Source organism: Esox lucius, chromosome 15 (genome assembly GCF_011004845.1).
Source record: "Esox lucius isolate fEsoLuc1 chromosome 15, fEsoLuc1.pri, whole genome shotgun sequence".
Classification (NCBI taxonomy): domain Eukaryota; kingdom Metazoa; phylum Chordata; class Actinopteri; order Esociformes; family Esocidae; genus Esox; species Esox lucius.
The window spans coordinates 10,521,913-10,544,970 of record NC_047583.1 but is presented as its reverse complement, the minus strand read 5'-3'; the positions used below and the strand labels follow the sequence as shown (position 1 = coordinate 10,544,970).

Sequence of the window (23,058 nt, the reverse complement as noted above, 5' to 3'; positions counted from 1 at the left end):
TGCGGAGAAAGGCAACACTATCTAAGGTTCCCGTTGCTCTCAGGGGACGTGAAGCCCCCCCCCACCCCCCCCAAGCCTGAGAACCCAGCATTGATCAGGCCCCAGTAGAGGGACATTAGACATTCCAGTCCAGTGCCCAGGTGATGTGTGTGAAGGACCCTGAACTGTGTGTTCCACGGGGGAGGGGGTGGGGGGGCTTGTTCGGTAGGCCCTGCTGCTGCCGATACTCCTGCAGTGCATAATTGATTAACTCTGTTGCTCCACTCCACTTAGGTCAGGGTCCTCTCCTACTAGAAACATAAGTCAGTGGGATTAAAAGCCAACACAGCCAGTCTGGGCGAGGGGCTGGACCTGGCATTCCTGGCCCAGTGCTTGTATCGAAACAACTCAATCAATGATTATACCTCCTACTCCATCATTTCCTCAGAGCAAGGTGAAGGAATAGCGTGATGTGAGTTAATTTATACCCCTCCCTCCCTCAATACAACTTTCATTTAAAGGCTGTTCTTAGCATGAAAAGCATTTATTCACATTGCCAAAGCAAATTAAAAATAAGTACACATCACTAGAATAACTAAAAAACATACAAACCCAAGTTTGACATTTCTAAGTTAACATTCTCTTTCTACTACTCTCAGTCTCTGTCTGACCACACCTCTTTCTCTCTCATTTCCCTATATCTTTCTCTCCTTTTTCTCTTTGTATGTTTTTTTTTTAAATCTGTGTTGCCCAGTCCTTGGTTTGTATCTCACTGCAGTTGGCAGCGTTACTTCCCACCACTCGGTTATTGGGCTCCATTATCAAGGCAATGAACGGCAGAGACACTCTCTTCCACGCTCACAGCCTCAGAAACGGGGGGGAAAAAGGCACAGCAAGTCTCTCTGTTCACAAAACGCATGAAAGATAATTGTGAAAGACAGAGGCATACATAGGCAGGAAAAAAGATATGCCGCTGGCCGATTCCTTTCGTATCCCCCCCCAATCCGTCCTTAGCTGAGATTTCTTCCAGGCCTCAGATGTCCCAGGCTGTCTTAATGTCTGGTCACAGCTGCCATCCTGTTCCATCCATCTACAAAGAGCAGTCTCCCCTGGGATCGGGGCCCACTGTCTAAAGTGTATCTATACATATCCTTCACATAATATTAGCTGCATGGATGATCCTTTTCACACACGGTGTAAAAACAGAAACTATGGCAGTAGTGCATGCTGCCCGTCTAATGGGATAAGGCATGTCTGATGACTTTTCCTCCACAGCATATATTTCACTGTCATGAGCAGTTGGTTTAAACCGGAACAAATATAAATAATGTGACTGTTTTAGGGTTTGTTAAGTATATTGTACTATACCTTTGTCTTCTGTACAGTTGTCCTATGTGTACTCATCATGGCTGGCCTGCGGTCTAGTGTATCTGTTTAACCAAGCCCTCCTATGAGTGTCAGACTTTCGGAGGATACTACAGCCCATCTCTGAGGGTTTATTCAGAGTCTGTATGGCTTATCCTCGGATAGATAGAGAGAGAGAGAGAGAGAGAGAGAGAGAGAGATGAGAGAGTATAGAGAGGATAAAGAGACAGGAGTGAAAGAAGAGATTGAGACACAAGATGGAGGGGAGAGAGAGCAGAGAGACAGGAGGAGAGAGATGAGAGAATACATGAGAGATATGTTGGTTTCTGCAGTGCTGCAGCTTCACTCTCCCTTTAATCACAGGCTTTCTCTCTGAACGGCCCACCTTTGGCAAGTCAACATGGCAGTTAATTGACTTATTAAATCCTGTGCTGCAATGCCCTATCAGCAAAACTATCAAAGTGTAATCCTTGCTTTGTACTCTTTTGGAAAGAAAAGACAGTTGTGTTAAGCAGCGCAATTGAATTAATCAGGGCTAAGGAACAATAGCAAAACAAAGTTATTGTGTTGGGCACTCTGGCTAAGCACTGTAGTGGATATTGAGACACATATAACATGCTTGTAAATGCATTCTGAGTCCATTTACATCGATACAGTCTCCTTGCAGTTTACTTAAGTATCTCAGGCCGAAGATATTCTCAAAGAGAGTTGGGAGATAGAGAGAGACAACGAGAGAAAAAGAGAGAGCGAGAGATGGGTGAGAGGCTGAGGAAAGATGATGAAAAGTGATTAAAGTGATTAAAAAAGGGAAGAGAGGGAATTAAAGTCAATAGCATATTTTAAATCATGTTTTATATTCTGCATATTTTGAACATGATTTGTCAATATAAAATAATGTTTCCCATGCCATTAAAGCCCTTTAAATTGTAAATTGAGTTTGTACAGAGATATGCATGATGACAGGGAGTGAAAACAGAGAAGCAGTCTGCCACGAATGATGCCGTGCCCCCCACAGGCCAATCAGTGTCATTTTGTAAATCTAAATCACCTTTTAGGAAGTAGTGGACTACCAAATATTAAACAAACCTGAAAGAAACAAACCCATGAGAACCACTTTTGGGACAGAACCCTATTTACTGGCAGTACTTTTTTTGTCCTAGCATAATCGATCCTCTTCTGCTTAACATACTGTAGATATGGAGTGGTCCCTCTGGCTATTGAGACTGGTTGTCCAGGAAAACAAAAGGTTCATTTTGAAAGGACGGCTCTGCTGAAACTGTGGATTACAGTATGTCAAGTAAAATTGCTGATCTTTTTTGACAGCTGTCCAGACAAAACCAAAATCCATATTTTGTCTTTGAATCATTGCATAGTGACACATACACAAAATTGTATCTTACTCCCTTAACCCTTGCTAAAGTTGAGTCAAAACTGTGACAGTGGTGTCTGAGATATGACTTGGGTTAGCAAGGCTAATGACCTTCGCTGTGTGCACCAAGTCACTCTGAGTCGATCAGTGAGAAGACACAAATGTATTAGCTCCAATGTGTGGTCAACATGAATGCTGTTTCTTATGTTGAGACTGTCAAGTGTTTGCAATATGCGTGCCAAATGTTGTTACAAAACAAATGTCATTGACTGATGTACATGCATTTACATATCAGAATATGCAAATATCCATTGGTCAATATCATTATTTTGTTTTAGGAACTAATCTGGATAATGTTCATGTAAACTTTCTGTTCAGTTCTAGAGGAATAGCATTTGAAGTAATTCCAGGCATGACTGAGCCAGTCAAGGATATTCACAGACTTTTTCTGAAGCCACTCCAGCATTATATTTGCTGTCTGCTTTGGGTCTTTGTTGTGTTGAAATATGAAACTTTGCCCAAGTCTGGATAAGGTTTTCTTCAAGGACCTGTCTAAGTTTAGATCTTTTGATCCTTCCCCATATCCCAACCAGTCTCCCAGTAGAGAAGCATTCCCATAGCATGCAGCTTCCACCTAAACACTTCACAGTAGGGTTGGAATAATTTTGAGTAAAGACCAAAAGTTGTTTTGGTCTTTACTCAGTTGTTGTATGGTAACTGTCAGTCATGTCTTGATATTCTTCTTGGAGAGCAGAGTCTTCTATTTTTCTAACCTCCCATGTAGGCCAAGTTTGTGGATATTCTTTTAGTTGACTCATACACTTAGACATTGATTGTGGCAAGAGAGGATCCTTAGTGGCAGTTGTAGTTCCCTTGATGTTACCATGGGGTTCTTAGAGACTTCTATGAGCATCATTCTGTCTGCTCTTGACCTGAATGTAGATGGGACAACCTGTCCTATGTAGATTGCCAGTGGTCTGGAATTCCCTCCATTTGTACTAGATCTGTTAAACAGTGGAATGATTTACATTAAATTGCTTGGATATGGCTTTGTTTCCCTTCCCAGACTCATCAATACTCTTTCTACTGAGGTCCTTAGACCTCAAGAAAATGGAACGTAATATTCTTTTTTTTATAAATACTTTTTATGCTTTGTGTTGTCCCTAGGAACTATAGCTGCCTCTTCAGCAAATAGTGCCAGCCTCCTAAAGGCATCCATTGAATCTCTAGCCCTGGACATTCCTTTCACAAGGCCCACGGTCTGCTGAGCATAAGAAGTCAGTCTACGACTTGAGCGGTGGTCTACGAGAGCTTGTAGAATGATTGATTGTATTGTCATTGGGGAGCAAATGAAAACATCTCACACTGGCACTGTGAAAATTATTTTAGCACTTTTAAAATGCACTGACAGAAAGCACAAATGTAAGTTAGTAGGTAAACTACATGGTCAGTCAGTGTACAGTGGATATAAAAAGTCTAAACACCCCTGTTAAAATGCCAGGTTCTTGTGATGTAAAAGAATGAGACAAAATTAAATCATGTCAGAACCTTTTCTACATCAGCTGTTCTATTAGAATCTTCCTGACATTTTCTAAGTTGCATCTCGGAGCAAAAGCCATGGTCCGCAGAGAGCTTCCAAAGCATCAGAGGGATTTCATTGTTGAAAGATAGCAGTCAGGAGAAGGGTACAAAATTATTTCCAAAGCATTAGATATACCATGGAACACAGTGAAGACAGTCATCATCTAGTGGAGAAAATATGGCACAACAGAGACATTACCAAGAACTGATGGTCCCTCAAAAATGTATGAAAAGATGAGAAGAAAACTGGTCAGGGAGGCTTCCAAGAGACTTTTCTTACAAAGAAAAGCATCCAAGCCCGGCTGAAGTTTGCAAAAACAAACATCAAGTCTCCCAAAAGCATGTGGGAAAATGTGTTATGGTCTTTTCTGGCCATAATTCCAAAAAGTATGTTTGGCGCAAAAACAACACGGCACATCACCCAAACACCACACCATACCCACAGTAAAGCATGGTGTCATCATGCTTTGGGGCTGTTTTTCTTTAGCTGGAACCAGGGCCTTAGTCAGAGTGGAGGGAATTATGAACAGTTCCAAATACCAGGCAATTTTGGCAAAAAACCTTCAGGCATCCGTTTGAAAGCTGAAGATGAAGTTCACCTTTCAGCACAACAACGACCCAAGAAGGCTTCACCAGAAGAAGATTTTGGAATGTCCCAGCAAGAGCCCAGACCTGAATCCAATTGAACATCTGTGGGGTGATCTGAAGAGGGCTGTGCACAGGAGATGTCCTCCCAATCTGACAGATTTGGAGCGCTTTTGCAAATAAGAGTGGGCAACTATTGCCATGTCAAGATGTGCCATGCTAATAGACTCCTACCCAAAAAAATCTAAAGGCGCTTCAACAAAGTATTAGTTTAAGGGTGTGGTGTGCACACTTATGCAACCAGGTTATTGTGAGTTTTTTATTTTGTATTTTTCCCCCTCTAAGATTTCAGTTTGTTTTTCAATTGAATTGTTCACGTTATAGGTCACATTAAAGGGGGAAAAAGTTCTGACATGATTTATCTTTGTCTCATTCTTCTACATCACAAGAACCTGGCATTTTAACAGGGACGTGTAGACTTTTTATATCCACTGTATATGCTGTGTGGGTCAGGGGGCTGGCCAAGGATTGTGCAGCACTTTACAGCATACCTCCGGCCCAATGAGAGGTTCAGTTTGCTATTGTGAACGGAAGATTTGATATACATATTAAGTAAATGGTTTTTAAATTAATGCCACGTGACTTCTTGTAGTTTAAATAGGCCCATAATTTACTGTTGTTGAACAAAGACCGTGGGTGGATTCCAAAGCAAATTAGACAAATTAAATTACACATTTAGTGTGACAGCATAATGTGACTTGCAGTGTAAACCTGTAAACCAAGAGTTTCCTAAACCCACTGTGATGGCGTATAAAGGGTAGTAAGGCGGGTGGAAATATTCACTGAGGATTATAGGAAGAACCTTTTCAAGAGACAAAACAACAGTTATTGGTAGAACTGTGGTCAAACCAAAAAATCCCATATGGCTGTACTAAGCTAATCTGTTTCTAAGGTCATAAAGAGTCCGTATGATGGCCATTTGAGCTGGTCACTTACAGTAATAATGTGTGTTGTAACTGCCCCCTCATTCCACTTCATCACATTCTAACAAGGAGCGTTAGAGAGAGATTTTGTGTTTGAGAGAGATTATCATTGTCATATATGATTCCTAACATGTTGTTATTAATCACCCCTTATTACCAACATGCTGTACTTTATGTTTCTCGTCTCTGAGACTAATAACTCCCTCACATTTCAATAGGTTTTCTGGGTTTCCACTTATTTCTACCATGTCATATAATTCAAGGACAAAAACAAGGTGACTGGCACATCCACACATGGGATGCAACACACCAAAGCGACAACTCTGTTTTGGACGTTTTCAGCCTTAAACCAACAGAAGAAAAAACGGAACCACAGTAGGAAACTGCATAACTTCCAATGTGACCTTGCTGGAAGTATGTGTACCTTTTTAACTGACAACTCACTCTACCAGCCTCACCGCTTTTGTTGATGAGGAGACCAATAGCCAGCCAGCCAGAGACCAGAATAGTCTGTTAATTTCCCCATGCCTGCTAGTTCTCTCTGGACCCACAGCCCTCCCTGAAAGCTAGCTCACCTCTGAGAGAGAAGAGGGCATCAATCCCTGGGGGAAATGCGTCACCCTGGGCCGATTGACTGACAACAGACTAAATATAGCCCTGCGCCAGAGAACCAATGAAACAGACCAAGCTATTTAAAGAACAACCAACATGTTTATGGGCGTTCAGACACCCCATTAAATGACAAGGCAAAGAATGCTTTACCATAGCCTATTGTCATTGTTTCAGTAGAGTTACGTGCACTTTGAGAATTGAGGTTGTAAGAATCCAATGTTGTCTGGAGTTCATAATTTAGATACATTTTAAAGGTTCTTTTATGCAGACACTTATAACTAGTCATAAAACCTACTGCTTTTGTTTTCATGTTTACGTCAGCTAAAAGTACGATACAATTCCTTGCCTCCTCATTTCATCGGTGGGTGGGTTGAGTAATGTACCTCTTGCCCATTAGAGACAGCGTCTAACAGTTACACCACATTCCACTTCCGCTGGAGAGTCTCGAGGGACTGTTTCTCTCAGTGCTGAGAAGATCACATGGTTTTAGCTTCAGGCAGTAACCAAATCAAACCCACTCAAGAGTTGTACATGTCATGTGTAAAACATGCACTTATATTGATTTTCAAACAACAATACCATACATAAATAAATACAGTAAGTATTTTATGTATTTCAACTTTTCTGTTCCGTGTTGAGAAATAGTACAGTAGGGATCCAAGGAAGTGGGTTTGCTTCGCTATTAATTGACTGTTGATGGCGTTACCCAGAATCCCACTCAGCGGATGCTGACTGAAGTGTTCTCTCACACACCGATACAGACCAACTGCCACCTTGGAGAAACACTCCACAACAACAAGCTCGAATCTACATCGATCCTGGTTCTGTTCTTTCCCTCCAGCCTGGTCCCTGTTGTCATTCATTGATACAGTAATTGATTGCTCCCACTGCGCCTTCCCTTTCAATGTTTGTACCCCACTGAGCCCCTGACAGGTGAGTCATATCCGGGACAGGGAAATACAAGAGATTATCTCCCAGCACTATCAGAGGTCCAGCTGAGACAAACAACATGCGAGTACCACTGTCTGGATTAACTGTCTATCAGCTTGTCGTGCATGGGCCTCTGAAGGAGCGCTGTGTAAACAGCAGGCCTTAATAGTTGTAATCAATTAGCCTCTTTCTTACAGTGTTTCTCAGTCCAAGCATGAAGCGCACGGTTACCTGGATATTTACTAACTGACAATAACCATCCATCTATTTTGTATGTATATACAGTACATGTCAGGTTTGGACTTGTATTGCATGTCTGTCTGTCTGTCCGTCTGTCTGTCTGTCTGTAGTATTCCAGTCGTCCAAGCCACAGGCACACATGAACTCAATGACTCACCTGCAGGTAGTGGCAGGCCCTGAGATTGGGCTTGAGGTCAGCAGGGGTCATGGGTTTCTCTAGGTTGAGCGAGGACTTCCTGTAAGCCTCCTTGGCCTGGCTGACGGTCAGCGTTGACCAGGAGCTCCTCTTCATGAACTTCCCCTCAGGAGCCATGGCCACGCTCTCGCACGCAGAGCACTTGACGTCATTGCTGCTCTTGGAGGTCTTGAGCGACAGGTCCCCGTAGTGGCCGTGGACTGAGTCGGGGTAGCAGTGGCTGATGTGGTCCACGGGTTGGCGGGACATGACGCTGGGCGTCCGGTATGTGCTGTCACTGTCCAGGTTATCGTCGGAGCTCCACCAGCCTGCCACCCCGGAGCGCTGCTTGCCGCTGCTGTCGGACGACTTGCGCTCTTTGCTCTTGCCGCGCTTGCTGTGTTTGTGGTGACCGTGGTGACCGTGGTGACCGTGGTGACCGTGATGGTGGTGGGAGCCTTCTCTGTGGGAATCCCCCTTGGTGCCGTTCATCTTGGACGAGCCCTCCAGAGAGTGGGACTTGGTGAAGAGCTTCTGGACGGAGTGGACGAGGTGCCGGATCCTGCCCGGGCTCTCGTTGCGCTGCTCCGTGGTGGTGGTGTGGGTCCTCTGGTATTGCAGGGTGTGAAAGCCGTCGCGGTGCAACGGGAGCTGCTTCTCGAACTGGTCCAAGAGGTTTGCCGGGATTCTGTTCATCTTACCGTTGCCGTCGTGCGATGAGCCACAGTCATCTCGATCCCGTGAGCCACCGCCGCTTCCACCTCCGCCCCCGCCGCCCCCACTGCCGCCACCGCCGCCCCCGCCGCCCCCGCCGCCCCCGCCGCCCCCGCCGCAGCCACCGTCCCGCGTCCCACTGCCATCGTGATGGGAGCTGTAGTGCATCCTGGGAAAGGTGCTGCTGGAGATGGAGTGGTCTGTGTTGGCCATGGAGACGGGCAAGGGTGTGCACTCAGAGTGGATTGAGCTACGAGGGGAGAAGCGGTGGTGCTCCATAGGACAGCTGTCGGTGGGGCTGAGGAGATACGAGGGGGTGCAGGAGTCATGACGATCCAGGGAGTGGTCACAGTCGGCCAGGGCACAGGTGTGAGCTGAGGTGATCTGGAGCTGGCTGGGCCGCCCGCCCGATATAGCCTTCATGTTCCTGGGTGGAGGAGGGGAGTAGCTGTCTTCATCGAAGGGCTGAGAGGGAGACCATGAATACTGCAGGTCTGTAGGAGAGGTAAAGAGAGAGGGGAAATTATCAGATAAACAAGGCGAGGAGAGCCTTCTACGCCATAAAAAGAACAATTGATCTCAACATCAAATCAAGAACTGGCTTAAAATACAGTCACAGAACGCCCATTGGCGTGTGTCCACTGACCAAAGCAAAATTCACAAAATAAGACAATCCCCCAATTGAGACTGCAGAATTCTGCTAAAAAGTTTACAGAGTAGAATACAAAATCCCAAACCATCCATGCTGAGCAGAATTCAAAATTCACACACTAATGATCAAAATCACAAAAATACTTTTCACAACCACCTACAGGAAAGCGGTTGTAACACCTTCCATAACAAAGACATCTAAAGGCTCCAAAGCCATCTGGTACTGGGACTCTGTTCACTAACAGAACTCGTAGAGCACAAGGGAACAATCCACTTACAGCCAGTCAAATAATAAGAAAAGCCGAAAAATATTATTTGAAACACACGAAAGATTCAACCAAAAACAGAGCAAACTGGAATACCTGACCACTGTGACTGATCCGAAATTTAGAAACACCTTGACCTAACTTTAGACACAGAGACCATGGCCTTGTTTTCAATATATGTCGCAGTAGGTGTCAATAATGACACTCTTTGGAATGGATTTTTTACAGGGGACATTGGGATTTTGTTTGTGTATCTTCACGTGTGGTGTTGTGATTGCAAACGTCACTCTAATTTGATTGTATGTTTATTTCAAACTGGTGTGTGCTGTGAAGTGGGTGTGTCAATTGTATCCATGTAGCAACTTTCTAATGAGTACCAGCTGCAGCCAATTTCCATCTAATCCTCTTAAGACAAAAAAAAGACAGGGTTTGGACCTTGAGTAAAGGTGAAAGACAAATGCAAAACATGACAGCTGTGGAGGTTGGACTGGAACAAGGAGCCCTTCTTGAGCTGTTAGCCAAAGTAGGACGCAAAGAAGCAACAAGACGATAGAAAACAAACGGATGAGGACAAACAGTGAAAGTGTGGGATACAACGCTCTCCAGCACGCTGGGAAAGTACACCGGTGATCAATATCTGGATGTTTGTGTAAGTTTCCTCCTCTCCAGTCACCGGGAGGAGCTGGAAAACCAGGCAGATTTGGCTGAGCGGCTGACAACCGACAGAGTCTAAACCAGTGCGAAGTGTGAGACGCCAGCGAAGCCCAGCTCTACCATTCGCCGCCGCATTTGGACGAGGCGACCGCCATGGGAGGACGATCCACCTGTGCGTTCAGCTACTCCCTACCAACGATCAGCCGTACGCGGAATACACGTAAAAGGGTTACTGACCTATGTGATACTGTGGGTCCCAAATAGCCCACACCAAATAAGGATTATTTTTTTAGATACTGACATTAATCCAATCTATTTAACTTGTTAAAATAATTGTTTGTATCAAGACCTATGTTGGTTTATCTTTGTGTGAGATCCGAACCCCTGTTGGGTTTGACAGGCAGTCTTGGCTCTTGAGAAAACAGGCAGGTTATGTGCACGTTGCCCTTAACATGATGTGGAAGCCGAGCTGCACTTTTTATATTCCTGCCAAATTTAAAAACACATTAGAGGTATATTTCCCTCAGGTCATACAGATCAACAAATAATAATAAAAAAAATTTAACGTTAGTATTTTCTTGTGTCTGCTATGCAAAATATTGCAATGCACAAAAGCAGTACCACTGAAGAACAAAATATTGTACATTTTTAAACAATATGAATCTTTGTTCATACATATTTTTCAATTGTGTGTCCTGTGCCAATAAAGCCTTTACATTCAACTGTGAGTGAGGGGACACAGTGTAAATAGAATAAGAATAAATATTCTGCAGCTTCAGCAATCAAAGCCCATTATCAAATCAGTTGCTTATCAAAAATGTTGTCACTTCTACAGAACAATGTACTCCGTCAAAATAGAGAATGAGAACGCAAGCTCACATAACATGGTCCTACAGGCCTGGAGGAGAGGAAGGCGAGGGGGACAGGTAACATTGCCATTCGTCCAATGCAAAGTGAAATAATAGCTTATCATTCTGAAGCAGCAGCGTCATCCATCAATGCCCAGGGGAGCACAGTTTGAGGTGCATTAGTGGTTGGGCGTCCTTGGGGGGGGGGGGGGGGGGTAGGCACCAACCGTTTTTTTACCCCAGCGCGACCAATCGCTACATCAAAACCATATCCTCTGTGATCTGTCACTAGGGTGGCTGTCAAAACCTACCCCTATACCAAATGTAACTTAATCAGTGGATGGCTACTTCTATTTGGACAACCCCTCACCATTATGTTATGTTTTTCTGACGGCACATATTCCCCCTTGAATTAATGTTTTATCCTAACCCTTAATTCAATGGCATATTCTGAAAATTCTTTCATCATTGTCATCCAACCACTTTAAAAACCACAACAATAACATGTTACAACTCGAGACTATCATGATTATGTAGAAATGTGCAGAGATGATCTAAACTCATCCCTCACAGAAATGACCATCAGGTCAGACACCACAATGACACAGAAGATTCCCAGCCAGTGTTGCAAGTGTTGTGTGTTTGGTCATGAAGAGTTTGACCGGCCATCCGTCATTCAGTCTTCCTTGTAAATACCGGAATAACCAAATCAAGCCTCTGCCAGGCGGCAACCTTCCAGTCAATACAGCCCATAAACTCAAGCAGTTCCTCAAAATTGAGATATAAGTGCAGTAAACAAAAATCATATCCTCCATGTTTTTTAAATGTCATGTTTTTGATTTGGACAGGACATGTATGGGGGATTATATGGGCATAGAGTGACCTAAGGCCAACAAGGGCCAGGGGTTTACATGCTACACTAGTTCCATGGCCTATCGTCTCTACTCGGCTCTTCTAGCTATCACACTTGGAAAATAAATCCTCCTTTGAGGGGAAATTATGGTCTTATTCTCTATGTAGTCTTTGCTATTGAACCCCAGAGCGAGACAAGGAGCCGTGCTACAGCAGTTGGAATGCTGGAAGTATCCATTTGTATGAATGTAAAGCATTCAAATCAAATCAAAATCACATTTATTTCTTAAAGCACTTTTTACTTGTCACCAAGTGCTTTTGCAGACACCTAATGTTCGACTAGCCCTGGGTGAGCCCTTCTGCTCTCTTAGCAGAACCAAGACGAACTGATCTGGTGAAAGTATGATTGTGTAATTTAGAAACATGGTGTCAAAAGAAACTAAGATAGGAAAATGATAACAGCACACGGCTACAGCAATGGCAGCACAGGTCTAACCTTCTCTCTGGGCTATGGCAGTTACACTTTGTGTAATTCCCTCAGTATAGAGGATGTGGACATGGCTTTCCCCTGCTGCATGTCCCTGTCTGCATGGCCTTCACTCTACTCTGACGATTGACTAGGCCACAAAGAATCTCAGAGAAGCTGAATAAATTATTGGTTGGCAGAGTTTTGGCATTTCCCAGGATTATACACCATGAAGTGACATACTCATCCAGTCTCTCTCTCTCTGGCTCTGGCTCTCTCTTTCCCGTGCTCTCTTATTCTCTCTTTCAGAGAATTCCTGTTTCACAGAAAGAAAAATTCTGACAGTGACTCATACGACGGCCATTGAATATTTATTTCAGTCAGAGAAGGGGGGGGCGTATTTTCTCTGCTGTCTATGTGCAAGCATGCTTCCAGCAAATGTTCTCGAAACGGAGGCGGGTATCTGTGACATCCGTGGAAACACAGACGAAATGTGGTTTTAGCCCCAATACCAAGGCTTCTATCTCGGTCTCAGAGGGGGAATGCTGAATACTGCGGGACAGGATGTTGTTTAAGAAAGCAGATTACCCTTAATTAAATGTATCTCCAGTTTTACCAGAAAAAGTATTGTGGCCATTAGGCACAAAACTTGAGAAACCATTTTCAATGGAGGAAGAAGCCTGCATATAACGCAGTTGAATCCATTTTTTTAACACAACCCAACCCAGATGTGGAGTAAAGCACCAGTTACTAGCTCATGGCTCAGCCAGCCATCAATCTGCTCAGCCAACTAGTGATCATGTCTGGCGCACCTCTTGGCCCCCAGCCATCACGCCAATATTCTCAACGCTCCAAGAAGCAACCCCACCACTTGCCCCCGGGCGAACATTGACATTAAGGACACAGGCAAAAGGGAAAGTGAGAGGAAGCGCCTCATATATTGAGGGCTCGAGTCCAGTACGCAGACTGCACTGGCCACTGAGTATGAGTAAAGGGAGTTGGGCTCCTCTTATCACATTTGCATTTAAATAGCATTATATCTGTTCAGAGTAACTCTGACAGGCACAAGGCTTCCATCATTTAGCCTGGAACATGGCTTGAAAACAAACTTAAAAGGATAATAATAAAGCCAGGAGCAGACTACAGCAAAATGCCCTCGACCTCCAGAATTGGCCTAATACTAATAACTCAGTGTTACGTAACAGTAGAACAATAAAGGGCCAACCACAGGGCGCTGAGCATCAGAGCAGTATATCATCATTGGCTTACAAAGGAGCACTTGACAATAACAAGAGCCAGAGCAAGCTATGAAAGGAGCATCAAGGCTATTAGGTGGAAGTGTGAGACGGGGGACAGCGGTAGGGCCGAGGCTTGAGAGACAAAGAGGGCGGAGCCTGATTCCCCCCCCCCCCCCCCCCCCTCCCTCCCTGTCCCAGGCGCCCAGGTCACTCACCCGGCCGGGCCTCTGTTATGGACGACACCCGAGCTACATCCCCAGCCCGTCCCAACGCACCGTGCCAGCAAATATTATTACAGAGAGGGATTTGAAAAGTAATGAGAGGAGAAAGCGGAGTGAGATAAAGGCTCAGGGAGAATATGTGGGTTTTTCACTTCTTCCCCTGGACGTGCTGAGTCAGTGTGTCACAGATCATATAGACGGCGGGTGGCTCTCTGAATGCAGTCCAGCCAGGGGGTCTAAATCAAATGGACAGCTCCCACACTGATCACTAAGATGATATATGGCACTGTCACATGAACCCCTACTGCAGACATGACTTCGCTTCTCAAACTGAAAAACTAGCAGTGCGATAACTTAACTCCTACTTTACCGATATGATGTACAATAATTTCGTACATTCTTTAAGCCGTATTGTTAGTTCTAGATGTTAATACATATCAGGTATGCATGATTTCAGCTGCATATCCCGCGTTTTACATTCTGTAACATTTCATGATCTGATCTATTTCTGTGAACCAAGTCAATGCTCCGACAACTTGAAGGGGCCTTTCGAGTCAAGGTGTTTCCCAAATGTAGTCACCTCTCCCATCCCGTACGCCTACCGTGCCAGAATGTCGGTGGTTCTGAGACATTGCAAAAGAGAAAGAAAGAGAGAGAGGCTATAGTACGAGCGTTGCTGGGTGGGTGGGTGTTTCACTGTGTTGGCTGGATGCGACAGAGCCTGAGGTGCATCCTGTTGCTCAGCTCAGCGCGCTGTGTTGGTCCACAGAGCTGGCAGCTCAGGGAGGATGTGACTGAGGAGAGATAGCCGCGGCTTGCTGGGCCTCAGCAGTGTGAGATGGAGCAATCAGGGCAGCGCCCTCACCATCCCTGGCTCCGCGGGGAGGGGGGGGGGGTGAGCAGCACCGAGGCCGGGGCCAGAGCACAGCTACTGCTGCAGTGTGCTCGTCTACAGGGAAGCAAGGAGCTGCATAACAGAACATCAATGAGTAGAGAGGGAGTGGGAGTGAGGGGAACAGAGACGGGGGGGGGGGGGGTGGAAGCGTGTGAGAGAGAAACAATGTGTGTGTGAGAGAAAGAGACAGGGGGAGGAGACAACCGAGGGGTAAGAACAACAGCAATAAGCCAAAAGACAATTCCCCTTCACCACGGGTAGGATATCACTGTTTTTGCTGCTCTAATTGGGTTGGTAATCGGTTTATAATAACCATAAGTCATCTTGGTTTTTTTGGGGTGTATTGCCAATATACCACGGCTAAGCACTGTGTCCAGGCATGACGCATTGCAGAGTTCTTAGACATATACCACACCCCCTCGTGCCTTATTGCTTTAATATACCAACACTTTCTGGATTTAGGATTTTAACCAACAGGTTTCTAATAGAATATACACAGTGTGCATAAATACCAAAGTAAAATTTTAATTTGCATTGTACGAACAGGAATTACGTTTATGTATGTTTTACAATGTTTTACAATTCACAATTGTGGGTTATCAAAAAAAAAACACAGCTCCAATAAGCTATGGCTCCAATCTGCTATCACTGCAATATATCTTACCTAAAAGGCAACAAATATATCATTTTCATTTCACTTTAAATATTACAACAGTCGCCTAACATAAAACCCCACAAACCCACATAAAACCATCGACCATGAATTCCCCCAGAAGGTATAGGGTCCGGTATCCCTTTGTAAACTGACCCATATTCTCTTTCCAACAATCTCACTGTATTCTCCAGAACCACACTGTCAGGAACCAAAGGCACTCTTACTTTGCTTTCCTACCATGAGATTAAGTTAGCCAGATAAGCAGGGCAGCAAAGGCTTGAATACTTATCATGGCGTGGAGAATTAGCAGCTTAATGATGAGGCCAGCATGTTATCTCTGCTGTGCTCAGCGCTCTGCAGTACGGAATGTCAGTCAAACTGGGAACGAGATGGAAGGGAACAAGATCTTTGAAGTGACAGAATCGGCGCTCCTCTTCAACTGCTTCTCCTACAGAATAGAGAATAGTCTCCATTTTGATTTCATGACTATTGCCACAAAACCACACACTGTAGCCATAGAATCTGATAAACATTGAAAAAATGTACGGCAACGTCCCACAAATGCCCACTCCCGGAGTAGGTGGCCCAGATGAACAATCCAAGACCTGACAATAATATTACAACCACAGTACAGGAGCTGTGCAGGCCGCTTCAACACCTGTGTTCACCTGTTTACCCAAATTCAAAACCCGGGCCTAATGTGCTCTGTTTCGCTCTCTCTGTATCTCTATCTGTTTTTCTCCTTCTCCATGTCTCTTAGTCCCTTCATCTATCAACAGTTCCCACTCCCTGTAGCCTTCTCCTTTTCTCTCTCTCTTTCTTTCTTTTGGAAGCAGCACCCATCTAAAACAATGAGGACTGAGTGTAACAGTTGCATCTTAGCATATTGAGGAAGTACATGCACAGCTTAAGCTCCTTGTCACCTTCTCAAAGTAAACGAAAACATAACAGCCACAGAGTAAATTGGTGTGTTAATTTATTTGTTGCGATGTTTATCTAGGCTATATCAAGGATGAATTTCTAAAGCACCACATTTCTCCCTTTTTAAATTGCATAAATATTTGAATTCATAAATGTTATGGGTTAGGGTTATATTTGCAAATGTTATTTTTGCATGAATGGATTGTCACAATTAAGCTAATAGTGTTCCGCAGTGGCTAATTAACACACACACACCCTCCCACACACACCCTCCCACACACACACACACACACACACACACAAAGACACACACACTGGTATTGAAAAGGTTGTGGCTGCCTCCAGGGTAGAGATGGACACAAGCACATTTGACAGTAAAATGTAATTAGTGTTAGTGGATGACCCAGGGTTTTACTGGCTGTTTTAGAGACAGTGAAATTAAAGGGCTGCAATTGACCCCGGCCCTAGATGCAGAACGTGAAAGACAAACCATCAACACTGGACGGAAAAAAGTATCGAAAACAAAAACGGGACTTGACAATTGTTTACTCAAAACCCTTTTTCAGAAGTATGGAGTTAGATATGTACGGAGGGAAAGACATTGTCCACAGTTATTGTCCACGTGTGTTTTCATCACTTCGTATGAAACTTCATAGGAAACACCCTAAAATGGAATTTTCTAGAGGTCTGGTTTCGGACCTGCTCGTGTTAGCAGTTGGAATCCATACAGGGCTTGTCCTGTGCCAACGCTATCAGGCGAAACAGAATCAAACAACGAGACTAGCGATGATGACGTTCACAGTTGGTTCTAGCAACAGGCCTAACAACCGGCCAATAGAATTATACCAATCCAATTGTGACGCAGGGGGAAGATGTTTTCTGGCAGAGGGGTGCGATTTGGCACGACGGGCCCTTTTAATAGGGCCACACAAAGCCTGTAGGCCTGTAGACTTCATCTGTGGTCATTTACTCAAATCCACATGATTCAACTCATCATTCAATGGACTGAGCTGATTTAGTTTCCCTCTCCAGGTCAAGCAATAGTAACAAGATAAGAGAAGAGATGAGATGGGAACCTGGCAGCAGGTCTTCTAGAGGACCAGACTAGATCTGATAAATGCCTGCTTTCTGATAAATGTCTGCTTTAGGGAAAAGTGGTTCCCGAACCTTTTCTATTTCTGGGTAAGCCAAAACACAGTCAGATGCACTTGAGGACCATGTTCACAGAGTCGCAATGAACTTTATCTTGCAACTCAACATTTTATAGACCCACGCCTTTCATTATGATGAAGTGCTTTTGTTTTTCGTATTCTAATACAATTAAAACCAATGTTTTTTGTATATAAAGATACATGAATATAAAATCATTTGCAGACAACCAGCAGTTCACAGACCACAGGTGGAAAATTGCTTCTTTATGGCCAGGAGGGGTTGCGGACAAGAGAAAAAAGCTTTCAAAATGGAGGGTTGGGTTGAATTACGTGAAAGCAATTCAGGACATAAACTGACATAATCAAATAACTGAAACAAGATCATGAAGTTAAAAAAAGATATACTTCAATTCAATTCCACTCCGGGTTGGCCCCTACCTTCAGTTGGGCCCAACCCGCCTGGTAGGGGGATATGTTAAAACCTTTGCCTCTCTGTGTTTCTGCCACTTCCCACAAGGGGAAGTCAATGGAACCGAGACAACTAGCTGCAGTGTTCCTGTCACACAGGCAGAGGCGAAAGCACAAAACACACTAGCTCCATTTAGATGGGAAGGTGATAGGGTTGATTTGGCCGAATCCACCGCACTCATACATGTCTGTTGTCAGCCACATTATGTAAATGAACTCTCTTTCAGTCCCTCCTCTCTCCCCCACACCCGTTAATGATTCGTCATAGTTTTTGTCTCCATCCATTCACCCGGTTCTCGATGTCTTCCGAGAAACGTTTTCCAGCTGCAGCCTCAACCGGCTCAGCTTGATCCCTGGTCGGGTGACTGCGGTAGCACTCCATGTCAGGCCACTTAGTGAGCGTCTAAGAGAGTAATGGAGGGCAGAGTGTGTGTGTCTCTCTCTCCCTGTGTGTGCATTGTACGAGTGTGAGAGAAGGAAGAGGCAATGATTAAGAGAGAGTAGGTAAGTGCGAGTGAATGAGACTAATAACAGTGGGGGACAGTGAACAAGGGAGAGAAACAAGACTGAACTATAACAACAGCGTGATAGATCCACAAGACTGTAACCAAGCTCCTCAGATAGTCTCACTCTGCTGGCATAACACCCCATGGAGAAGAGGCCATCAGCAAGCCATCATCCATGCCACAGAGGCCCGACTCATAACACACACACACATTGTCATGTCACTCCTCACAGCCCTGAGTTAAGGGTTGCTGGGAAACAGAAGGTTAAGCACAACATGGATTTATCTCAGTGTTAGTCAGTGCTGGAGGTTCGAGCGGAGAGAAATGTCCCAATCACATTCAGTGTAGTGAGGTGAGACATCACTTCACAGGTGTGAGATGTCATAATTAAATTGTCTCCATGTTGGTTACATTTGCAGTATGGCTCTGCCGCTTGCTGGCTGGTGTTCTGAGCATTATGTCCACTGCAATCTTGGAATTATAATTGCAAATGAACAAGCTAAATGAACCATAAGAAGCATATTTTTCAAAGCCCAAATACCGGCCAACAATGTATTGCCATCTATCATAGAATCCCAATGATTTACTCAAACTTACTCAGCCCAAGGATAAACTACCAGTACTTTTAAGTGAAAGAACACTGCAATGTTCAAAGAAAACATGCTCCTAAATTGGGCAGGTATAAGATATTCTCATATATTACAAAAGATAATGTTTTGTAACCTCAAAACAACAGCCGGGCAATTCAATATTACAACAGCACAAAATGAAACACCTTTCAGATACAATGTTGTCTATTTCGGCTTCAAAGTCAGTAATAATCAAAGTTATTGTAATTTGTCGGCCACTGAAACCTCCCCAAGTATTAGTGGCCAGAGATGTCTGCCCAATCAGTTCAGACAGAGTCCCAGAGCCATCATCACCCACCACAGAAACACTGACTGTTGTGTTAGGCGTCTGTCCTCCCACATAAGCCCTATTTATACCTGGTTCCAACAAGTCCTGATCCTGACCACATTCTGATTAAGCCAACGTTTCAGGACCAGTAAACCGTGCCTTGCGATCCGATTGTGATCAGATCTGACGTGTGCGAAAACCGACAAGATCGAATCAAGATCCGGACGAGATGAGGAGCAAGGACACATGTTAGTGGGAGGAGATTTCTGCCATCTATGTGGCATCAGCATCGTCTGCTGTTGGGTTTAATAGCGGGACATCTGCTGGTCTCCTACCGGAGTCAATAAAGTCCTTGCGGAATCCCTGGCAGCCATATTAACACATCTAACACTATAGGCCCCCTGGGAGGAGGCTGCCTCATCACATGTCACACTAACTCACACCCCTGTGTGAGTGGGTGTCCTTCAGACCAAAGCTTTGGATGTGTACGCACTGCAAACGAAACAGGCCCAGGTCTCCGACTTTATTCCTCAGTTCACGCCCTCCCCCCAGCATCATTACAGCGTCGCCCGCTCAGATCAGGCAGGGAGGAGATTTCCCTCCGTCCAGTACACGCGATCTGGACCAGTCTGAGGGATGTCACTGGGAGGTGCGCCTGTCTGCGCGTTGGTCATTGTGTTGTCGTCCCAAAGGAGAGGTAGCTGAATTGACATGGCAGAAAGAACTCGGGACAAGAAACGGGCGAGGTATGGTTAGGGCTGATTCCTACTGTTTTGCTTGAATTAACAGGGAATATATGAAACCAGCTGCAAATCTGTTTCCATCAACGGTCAATTTGATACAATTTAATACCTAATTATGTTTCACTTGTCCTAGCTTACGCTGCTTGTGTTTGAACGAGGTGCTGATTTAATTGACACAGGCCCCTTGCTCAGTGCTTAGTACGTTAATGCCAGTGTTTGGTATATAAGATAGCTGTTAGAATATACAGCTCCGGAAAAAAATTAAGAGACCACTGTCCCTTTTTCCTATCCTTTCCAAAAAAGTTGAAGTGTTCAATTTGCAGTGGTCTATTAATTTTAACCCTTCTGTTCCTCGCTCAAAACCTTCCTTTTCGACTTTTTTGGAAAGGAAAAAGAAAGGTGCAGTGGTCTCTTAATTTTTTCCAGAGCCGTATGAGAATATAAAACACATAAATGGTGTTAAATGTAATTGAGGTATATATGGCCTCTGAGTCCGTTAAATGTGATGACACCCGACGAGTTTTCTGAAGTCACCCGACGAATGGCCACAGGGTTCTAAGGTCAACCACTAAGGTTATATAGGACTTCCTCCCAGGAGCCCCTCCAACTATTCAGTCAATGATTCTACTCTATCCCCAGTTCCCATAGGTCCTTCCAACACTGTACAGGTCATACGCACAGCCCTCAGCAGGAGCAACAGCTAAAACCTTACCTCTCCTGTCCTCAGGAGATATACAGAGAATGCTCTAATCGATCACAGCTCTGTGTCAATAAGGAGAGGGCGGGGGGGGGGGACTCCCACCTCTTCAATTCTTAATCGGTCTGAGCACTACAACATCCAGTCCCCCAGTGCTCCTCACACAGGGCCAACGTCATAGCAAGAGGGAGGTGGAATCTGGTTAACTCAAGCGTTGTTATACGCAACGAGGGCTGAATGATAAAAACATTTTATCTCGCTAAATTAGACCGAATGACTAGGAGGTGGAGTTGTCAGATTTGCTTCCTCTATTGCTGTCTGTGCCGCAGAGATCAAAATGAAAGCCACCTTTCCTAGCGGAGCAGCAGAGAGGCAGCCGGAGCTCCCTTTTGATCACCACTCCCGCTCCCTTCCACGGCTGCTGGTGGGGAGCTCGACGGTGGCAGGAGGCGCGACGCGAACACACTGTCTGAGCAGGAAGGGGGGTTTGGCAGAAATAGATTCTCTCATATATTTGCTGAATACCTGCAACCCTGCCATCCCTCCTGTAAAACGAAACCCCCATGAAACATCGTAATCGCGTAAAATGAAATGTTGAATATGAGATAGATGATCTTCCTCACAAATAGATGATCTTCCTCACATGTGGAAAGGTGCTGTTAATGTGGTGCAGTGGCACTGTTTGTGGAATTGCATGTTATGTAATGCGTCAGTACATCGCTTCTTAGACTAAGTTAAAAGAGAGGAAGGTTTTCCCATTTACATGACATGAGTCTAGCCAAGAGAAACTACTCTATGGTTGAGAATATATCTAGGTACATTAGATGAGAAACCAATGTTGTATCATGTTGGTGTAAAGGTGTCATTGGGAGATGGGTACATTGTTGCCAGGTGGCTGCTGGACCCCCTCCAAAAGAAATTCACACGTCGATTTCTGTACCTGTTCAATTACTGAAATGTCTAAGGGTTAAACGAATGGTCATTCTGTTTCCAAAACTAGAACCTGGGAAAGAGAGGGCGAAGCTTGTGAGTCCTATACTTCTCAAGTTTATTCATGTTCCAGAAAATTCTCCTCAGATTAGGATGTCTCCACCAGCAGGTAGTAAGTATCTCCATGCAACTGTTTGCCAATTCTGCTGTAAAGGATGTGAGGTATGTAATTAGCTTACATTCTCCTTGACTTGAAGGGGAGCAATGGAGATGCTCAATGAATAACTTCAGGCTTAGGAAACGGAAGAGTGAAAATGGTGCTTGTGTCTCACTGGGATGTTCCCCAGGGGGAGTGAAAGCACTAAACATAAAAAAGTCATTTTGTAGGACCAAAGCTTGAACGCTTACTTTTGGTCACAGAGGGAAGCAATTATTATCTTAATGGGATAGTCAAGACAAGTCTGTCCTAAACAGCTCCTAGGCCCTACTCCCTAAGCCCTTCCTTTCCGAGGGAGGTTCTGAGTGCACTGGCCTAAGCAAGGGAGAGTTAGCCAACTCACTATTGCACGTGATTATAGTTTGCATTGATTTGTGGGTGATATCAACTCTGCAACTGGGCAAAGTTTTTCACTCATCCCCTGAAGCTAAATCAAGGGTGATTGGAGTACAGCCCAGATCATTCTCTGTTGTCAGCCCTGTGAAATGGTGCCAATTTGGAATGCCGCTAAGTATGATCATATTTATGTTGCAGTTATAAAGTGAAATCTTACAGTAAGTCAGTGTAATTTGATTGTTACAATGCTAAAATTTGAATTGTATAATCATTTACACAATATGGCAAAATTCCACTGGAATGGGAGGCGTGCTGTTGGAGTTTGCATACTTTTCGTTTTATTTGTGGGATTCGAGACTGCACAAAATAAATGAGAGAAAAGCAGGTGTGTCATCATGGAGGATCGCTTCACCTGGCTGAACGACCAGTTAGTACATTAAAAGAGAATAAACGACTAAGATGGCACTACAATAGATAGCAGACGTCTTACAGGCTTGTGAACAATAGTTTTTTTTGTGTTTGGAAGAATGTCTGGAAATCAGAACAATGTAATTCACCTTATTGTGGACTATAAGGGAGTTCACTGTTCACTGGGAGAGGGGCTGGTCAAACACCAGGTAAACAGAAATTATATAAGTCTTTGTAACTTGTATAAAATATTCCTTGTGTTAATGCCTTATATCTTAATATTTTTTGTTTTATTTCAGTTTGCATTTTGGGGGAAATGGCCATAAGGGCTATTTCGGCGTGATGATGGCAGAGAAAAATCTTCTTGTGGTGATGGCAGAGAAAAACAACTACCCTTATCTTGTTCACTACTATATACTACTCATTTAAAAACATGAGCCTTGTAAAGCCACTGAAAATCATGTAAAAGTAGAACAAGCAATATTACAAGCTAGATGTTGATTAG

At 44.3% G+C, this 23,058-nt stretch overlaps 2 protein-coding genes across 2 annotated transcripts in view; both read right to left on the bottom strand.

Moving 5' to 3' along the window:
- Positions 1–8,600, bottom strand: part of LOC105015769 (disks large-associated protein 2) — a 56,657-nt gene extending 48,057 nt beyond the window's left edge. Inside the window, exon 1 of the mRNA XM_013137470.4 lies at positions 7,802–8,600. Within this exon, the coding sequence (XP_012992924.4) occupies positions 7,802–8,515 (714 nt within the window). The 5' untranslated portion in view covers positions 8,516–8,600. The remainder of the gene's footprint in view (positions 1–7,801) is intronic.
- Positions 8,601–8,611: 11 nt separating this feature from the next.
- The window catches only part of LOC114840944 (disks large-associated protein 2), a gene marked incomplete at its 3' end in the record, with an annotated part of 78,969 nt that continues 64,522 nt past the window's right edge, over positions 8,612–23,058 (bottom strand). Inside the window, exon 4 of the mRNA XM_029125532.2 lies at positions 8,612–9,027. Within this exon, the coding sequence (XP_028981365.2) occupies positions 8,612–9,027 (416 nt within the window). The remainder of the gene's footprint in view (positions 9,028–23,058) is intronic.